Source organism: Perkinsus marinus, assembly GCF_000006405.1.
Source record: "Perkinsus marinus ATCC 50983 genomic scaffold scf_1104296941818, whole genome shotgun sequence".
NCBI lineage: Eukaryota > Perkinsozoa > Perkinsida > Perkinsidae > Perkinsus > Perkinsus marinus.
Window position 1 is genome coordinate 1 of NW_003212352.1, and position 6,962 is coordinate 6,962.

The 6,962-nt window shown below is 46.8% G+C and overlaps 4 protein-coding genes across 4 annotated transcripts in view; 2 read left to right on the top strand and 2 right to left on the bottom strand.

Moving 5' to 3' along the window:
- Nucleotides 1-114: 114 nt before the first annotated feature.
- Pmar_PMAR010489 (hypothetical protein) lies at nucleotides 115-633 on the top strand (the record flags this gene model as incomplete). The annotated part of the gene is made up of 4 exons (XM_002781551.1): nucleotides 115-249; nucleotides 291-407; nucleotides 458-505; nucleotides 568-633. The coding sequence occupies 4 exons, from the start codon at nucleotides 115-117 to the stop codon at nucleotides 631-633; spliced, it is 366 nt and encodes a 121-aa protein (XP_002781597.1).
- Nucleotides 634-2,066: 1,433 nt separating this feature from the next.
- On the top strand, nucleotides 2,067-3,182 carry Pmar_PMAR010490 (Acid protease precursor, putative; the record flags this gene model as incomplete). Its single annotated transcript, XM_002781552.1, has 1 exon — nucleotides 2,067-3,182. The coding sequence occupies one exon, from the start codon at nucleotides 2,067-2,069 to the stop codon at nucleotides 3,180-3,182; it is 1,116 nt and encodes a 371-aa protein (XP_002781598.1).
- A 691-nt stretch (nucleotides 3,183-3,873) lies between these two features.
- Pmar_PMAR010491 (hypothetical protein) lies at nucleotides 3,874-5,946 on the bottom strand (the record flags this gene model as incomplete). Its single annotated transcript, XM_002781553.1, has 12 exons — nucleotides 3,874-3,990; nucleotides 4,348-4,496; nucleotides 4,548-4,619; nucleotides 4,668-4,746; nucleotides 4,798-4,899; nucleotides 4,949-5,016; nucleotides 5,126-5,231; nucleotides 5,274-5,337; nucleotides 5,384-5,508; nucleotides 5,559-5,650; nucleotides 5,694-5,779; nucleotides 5,822-5,946. 12 exons carry the CDS (start codon nucleotides 5,944-5,946, stop codon nucleotides 3,874-3,876), a joined length of 1,185 nt encoding a protein of 394 aa, XP_002781599.1.
- A 740-nt stretch (nucleotides 5,947-6,686) lies between these two features.
- Pmar_PMAR010492 (conserved hypothetical protein) overlaps nucleotides 6,687-6,962 on the bottom strand; it is a gene marked incomplete at both ends in the record, with an annotated part of 3,610 nt that continues 3,334 nt past the window's right edge. Inside the window, 3 exons of the mRNA XM_002781554.1 lie at nucleotides 6,687-6,733; nucleotides 6,784-6,906; nucleotides 6,944-6,962. The exon at nucleotides 6,944-6,962 is cut by the window's right edge and continues 4 nt beyond it. Of these exons, the coding sequence (XP_002781600.1) occupies nucleotides 6,687-6,733; nucleotides 6,784-6,906; nucleotides 6,944-6,962 (189 nt within the window). The remainder of the gene's footprint in view (nucleotides 6,734-6,783; nucleotides 6,907-6,943) is intronic.

The window sequence follows — 6,962 nt, forward strand, 5'->3', positions numbered from 1 at the left end:
AAGATTTCTCTCAGAGCATGCAAATTTCAATTAGGAAAATCGAGGCAGAGCTCAAAGAAAGGCAGCAGGTATTGGTATCAGAATCTCTGGTGAATAATTTTGTGGCGCGCGGTCATGCAGAGTGGCGAAGTGATGAACTTTATAGACTTCCAGCAGCTGCAAATCGATAATGAGCTTTCTGTGAAGAAAATTGACGAGATTAATAAGGAACTGCTCAGCCTTAAGAAAAGCTACGCGAAAATAGTTGAGGTAATTATTGATGATTGCAAATGAGTGAAAATTTTTGACAGCAAGTAAACTCGACTAAGAAGCGCATAGGCGACCTATTGAATGAGGAGAACATGTTAAAACAGGAAATGGAGGGAAGGAAAAAAGTCTTGGCCAAGACGGAGAAAGACATAAGAAAAGTGTGTTGAGAAATAATTTTCGATAGTCTTGGAAATTTGCATGTTTCAAGGTTGCTGTTGAGAGGGAGAAAGCTCGCAAGGAAAACAGCAAACTGCGAGTAATACACTCTTATCATAAGAGTCTTATGGTTTTACTGCGCGGACTGTGGTTGATTTTCAGGGGATGACCAGAAATGTGCGCACTGATGGTGGAGGCTCTGGTGGTCCCCGGGTAGGAACCGATTAAACGTTTACTGTTGGAGTTTAACGCGTTTTACATAACGTAACAGGGGTAAAACCCCAGCAGTCAACGCTAACGTGAACTACGTTAAGTGACGTGATATTCGCAATGTGAAGTGGATCGAAAGTACTTCGCGAGTTACATCGGAAAAATCACCCCATTTCACGTGAAGCACATCACCTGTTTTACGCGTTATTCACTGCTTGCATGCATTTGTCGTGAAGTGGAGTGTGAAATATGTTTTTCACTAGTATTTTCCATGTCACTCTACTGGAGTTTCACCCGTTTCACATGAAGTGGCGTAAAACTCTATGAAAAACGCGATATTCGCACATTGAACCTAATTGAGGTTTCTTCCCAGTATTGGAGGAATATATGTTCGCTTTATTCAGCTGGGCATAGAAATTCGGCTAGGTGTAAAAAACTCTTAGAATTTTTTCATTGTCACCAACACATATCGTTGACCATGTGTATACTCTCCTCCAGACTGTTTTTCCAGTTCATGGAGTGTTTGAAGTTGAAAATGGAGGAACAAAATCTTGAGAAAAGCAGGAAGAATCTGGAGCGAAAGGTGAATTGAGTTTGTCGAAGTGGCTGATCGTTCGTTGGTTAGCTCGAAATCATGGAAGGTCAGTGTAGGAAGATGAGGAAAGGAATTTGGTGATGATGCTGTTGAGCATGTTATGGATGATATTCCTACAGTTTTTTGTTTATCGCGTTGATAAGGGAGTTTCACCGGTGATATGAAAAACTTATTTCACGACTACTACAGATCGCAAATGTCACGTTTTCCGCAAAGGATTACTCCGTAAAACGGCTGTAACTACAATCAATGTAGGGATAGTAACCTCCTAATAATAGAACTCAACACACGTCAAATGAGTACACTTGTACGAGGCCAGACAGTGTTCACTCTCGTACGAATGGTGTGTTCGCCGCACGCACAATAGAATGAAATACGTTGAAATGCGTACCTTCATGTGCGCGTATGAACTGCGCACGAGCTACTATACGGGAATATAATTTCCGAGCGTTCATCGCGCCGAAGTTTCCACAGTGTGTAACCGATCAAAATGTATTTCCATTATCTTAGGGAAGATAGCGATTCGACATGTATAGTTTGGTCAGCCTGTGTGGCAGTCTACCGACTCACCCTGTGAATCGAATAGTGATGCGAACCTGAATGCCGTATGTCAATGTGAACTCGTGTTTCGTTTTCGACCTCTAATAGCACTACACTCGAAATGCGTGTTGGATGAGGTGGGGTTTTCACTGGATGCAAACCCGATAAAATCGAGTTGTTTATTTACCGTATGTCTGCGAGGATCGTGTTTTGGGTGGTTTATCTGGAGACAATTCTCAGGGCAGTTGCAGGGCTCCTGAGGATACCAATTTACAGACGAAAAGTTTGCGACGGGGAGTTTGTAATCATCGCACCGATGAAGGTTGACGGTCAGTGTCTGAGCCCTCTGGTCGACACAGGATCATCTAAGCTCTTCTTCGTCGAGAAAGAGTACCTCGAAAGTACTATGTCGCCTAAGTCCTGCAATGACTTTGTTTTTGGTTGCTATGAGTGTGATGCTCATATTTCCGACGCTGAAGTGAGCGAGATAGAACACTGTGACAATACCTGTGCACACGTGGTGCGGTATAGAGGAGTATTGGAAATGGGAGGTCAACTCGTACACGACGTGGAGTTCGGACTGCTAGTGAATTACGAACCGAAAGGCTACATGCCTCACGCTTCGCTCGGGTTGGCTCCACAGTTCGATGCTGGCAGCATCACATTATTAGGTCAGTTGATGGATAAAGGAGCGATAGACAACAGAGCGTTCTCTATTTACTTCAAACCAGATAACTACAGCGAGGGCGAACTCATCATTGGCGGTGAGGACTCGAGTAAATACAAAGAACCTGTCATAGCGGTTCCTCTGTTTGACGTGGGTGACGCCTGGGCGGTCAGGGTGGCGAGCCTCGTAGTTGGCGAGGAAACCATTCTAGAGTCGGTGCCGATGGATATCGATAGCGGCACATCGTATTTCTGGTTGCCATTTGGGTTGCATCTTAGTCTCTGGAAGGCACTTGAGAAGTCGGCCAGTCTTAGAGCAGGTCGACAGATCAAGTTCAACTACAACGATGGTTTGCTCGCTCTCTCACGGTGTTCTGATAGGGTCTATCTTCCCCCACTGGAAGTCCATGTGCGCGACAAGTTCGGTGTCGTTTCACTTATTGTGATATCGAGCGACTTCTACGTACAATCGTCCAGCTCACCAGAAGGGGGAACGTGCATTCTACTAGGGCGAATGGACCCCGTCGACGATCTGTATACCCGTCCAACCATTGGGTTGAATCTATTGCGGGAATATTATCTTCACTTCCAATATGATGAGCGTGAGATCCGATTCGCGAGAATGCTAAAGGACTCCGATACTACTAGTCAGCCCTTGAAGGCTTCAAGTCGAGAACAGGGAAACTACAACAAACCTACCAAATCAATGGAACCAGATTCTTCATCTAGTACTCTGTTCGACAGAAGTATCAAGCTCGTCCCCTAGAGAGAACGCCGCTTGCTACTAGCGATCATTTACCAGCATTTACACGCATGTTGTTGTGCTGTTAACAAGTTACTAGCACTATTTCTTTCCCGTACTTGAAACCATTGCAGTTCAATGATTAGCGGTTGTCCGAATTGATGTGTTGCATTCTCGCGAAGTTCACCCAATGCCTTCGATTTCCTTCGCTGACTCACCGTCAGACTCAATCGACTCTAGAACTGAGTAAACTCAAGAACGCATCCGCATCCAAGAACGTCAGTTAGGTGATCTCATCTATCATCTCATATTGTATCCTCCCCCAAGAGACAAATGATCTAAGCATGAGACAAACGCCTCACCTGGAAATTCCAGGCTGAAATACCATCTCCTGGTGGACCAGTGTCTCACAAAGACCTTGCAAGATAAATCGACAGCACTGTATCCGAAAATGAAAAGAACACCACTATAGCAGAATTGAGACCATCCTACTTCGGTACTGGTAGTGACTCGCAGTGCCCATCCTCAATGACAACAATCCGGTTAAAACAAACATTCTTCACCAACAACATTCATCACCCTTCACCAAGATACACAATAGAGCTACGACCAGCAGCTTGTGGAGAAAGGGAGGGCCTCCCCCAAGACTGACTAACACGAGAGGGCTCACAACAGGAAAGCATTGTCGTACTAATAATAACGCTTAATGACAGACTTATGAGGTCGTTGACTCAAATGCCATCGGCGACATACTCCTCTCTCCATCGTCAGGATGTTTATCAGTCTCAGGCTCACTGTCCGAATCCACACAGTGATGGAACTTAGCCAAGGTCTGAAAAGCCACAGAAAAGTTAGTCTCCGTAGGCCCATCGAACTGGATCATTTTCTCGTGATGAAGACCATACACTATGAAACCACCATCACAATCAGAACGTGAGGAAATGTGACATTTCAAATGCGTACACAAGTGTCTTCTGTAATTTCAGATTCTTGTGATACTTGTCTCCCTTGCCAGCCTAGCGTATACCTCATGACTACTGTATTGATCATAAGCTGACAATTACTTGTTAATAACTGTTGTTGAGTTATCTAATCTTAGCACAGAAAGACTCTGACAAAACGGCACCCCCATATCGAGATTAAACTGTACAAGTGCCGTTTTCAAACATATGACTTCCCCCAAACGTACCGATGTAAGATAAGTATCGAGCTCCTGTAGCGTATAGTAGTTCTTCAACGTGCCGATGTTAATAACAGGCTTTAACGGAGCAACCTCAAGTTCGGACTCCCTGATACGGTTCCCAGGAGGGTAGTGATTGATTTGGAGACCCGTCGCCGCTGAGAACAAGTGAGATTTTGGCACCGGAATACAAACACCCGGCAGCTTACTTTGGTCCACCACTTGCACTCCTGGAGACAGCCCTATCTCTACACGGTACCGGGTCAAGTCCTGGCGAGTACCTGGACAGAAATGTGCCACAAGAAGATCAACTTAGATCAGAGACTCACTCTGCGAGCTCACTGTCCGATTCCTCCGCTCGTTATCATGTACATTAGAGGGGCCATCGTAGTCGTCTGCCTCAAAAACCTACACCAACAACACATCATAACCCCCCTCACGAATTTCAAGTTCACTCACGCGCAAGGATATGTGAGTGAGATAGTGCAAGTCCGTGATATCCCTAATCATAGCAGGATCTATGGGCGACTTCATATGCTCATCATCGCCATTCACCAACACCTATACAACGGGAGACTAGCAACAGTATTTGACGACGGCATTCCTCTACATTCAGTAGACTGTGCATAGTAGAGGCGCTCGTGACGTAGATCCTCGTACGCACACACTTACTGGTACCTCGAACAGAACAGCATGAACACTGTTGTAAAGTTTTCACTCAAAACACCAATTCCAAGATAGATGCTAATAACGTTTTCTACTGGTATCGCAGCATCGCTCCGCTCACTTTTCATGCCGGTTATTTGAGCAACCGTCTCGTGCAGTTTGGGATGCCAATCACTGCCATCCCGCATAGCCTGTCTCAGCTGAGCACGTAGCTCCGGAGCGGCGGCCTACAGCAGGAACTAAAACCAGACGAGTACAACGGAACCCACCCCTCTGTTGGCCTTCTCCAGAGACCCTTCGCGACGTTTGGAGTTCTCACCACTACTCGATCGCCTGTAATAACACTTTGCCTCAACGACACCACCCATCCATGACTCACGTAGCTGACCCAGACGACTTCTTAGTTTCGGTAGAGCCCTCTCTGGCAGCCCCTGAGGACGACTCCTCGCTGTCCTTAAACCGATGCGAGTGGACGATACACTGCCGAACCGCATTGGTGGGGGACTGAACGAGACCAGTCTAATCAGATGCATCACGTCATTGTCCATCGTTACATTCTTGGTACTGTTCTTAGATGGAGTGGAGGCCATCGAAAGCGCCGGTAGAAGAGTGGGAGTGCCCGTAGCATCAAAGCCGACAGTTTGAGCTGATGTAACAATAGACAAACTTGAGACCAGCAATCATCTCACCATTAGCATTCGATCTGGGCTGGCCTGAATCCGTAATCTCATCCAACATGAACTCCGAGTCGTTTATTAGCTTCTGTATGAGCCGCCTGAAAACAACGTCATCCGACAGGACGAAGGCCTTCCCTCACCAGCTGGTTTCCACCCCTATGCGGATCTTATCCTCCTTATCGATGCCAAACTCACTTGGACTCGTCCAGTTCTGCAGTGGGATCAGGTACAGGGACATCTCCTCGAGCACATTCAAGGCCTGCATTAGATAACAGTAAATAACGAGCATAAGCATCGTTAGTATCATCATACAGCTGGTGGGACATCATTACGATGGTGAACTAGATCGTAGTAAACACAGTCCCATAGGTCAGGCACCTTGGTAGTGTCGAACTCCCCTCGGGGTGGGCTCAGGAAACCTAGAAAAACAAATCATCAACACGGCAGCAAACCAACGAGAGAAGCTGCAACCGGCGGATGCCCATGTGCAAGTCATTCTACAGCAGGGTCGATAAGAAACGATAACAGTGGTTGCGAGGAGCACCCACCTTGGACCAGTTTCTTCCATCGATGCTCTATACGTTGAAGTTGTATATACCGTCGCTTTACTCTATCTTGTAGTTCATGTGGGAGCTTCGGTCCAGGGCCGATCGCATAGTCTTTCTTGATAAACGACGCAAAAGGAGTCGAGGAAACTACCAAACACACTGAAACCTTCCATAACGAATTTCAACCTACACCTATCTCTCAGCTTCTCCCCTACGAACGACAAAAAGCCCTTACTGCGACCTCTAGCGCTCGCCCCGCGAGTCCACGATCGGAGCCTTCGATGACCTGACCAAGGACCACCTAGTGATCTTCTCAAGCATCACAACGCCATTCTCTCACCTCGAACAGGGGAGGCTTCGCTTTCGTTGGATTGAGGTGTCTCTGGGGACGACCCGACATCGCCCTCTACTGGGGACGTCGGGTCTTCCGGCAGAGCATTTGGTGAAGAACTGCCGTTTATAGGAGATCCATCGTCGAACTCTGAATAGTCCACTGAGTCCAATCTGACAAAAACAACCATAATCAACAACAATACCAAAAACTCGTCCGCTACTTGTGCTTCTCAGCAAGGCGAGCAATCTCTGTCGAGATGAGGTCCAGAAAAGACAGGCAGAGTTCGCCACCTTCCTCATGGTGATAAGTGGGTTCCCTATCATCCTCGCAGCCTCAGCCGTACCTGCAGTGCCAGTCGGGCAAGAGGAGGGAGAGGCCACTTGCCCTTATGATCAGTCG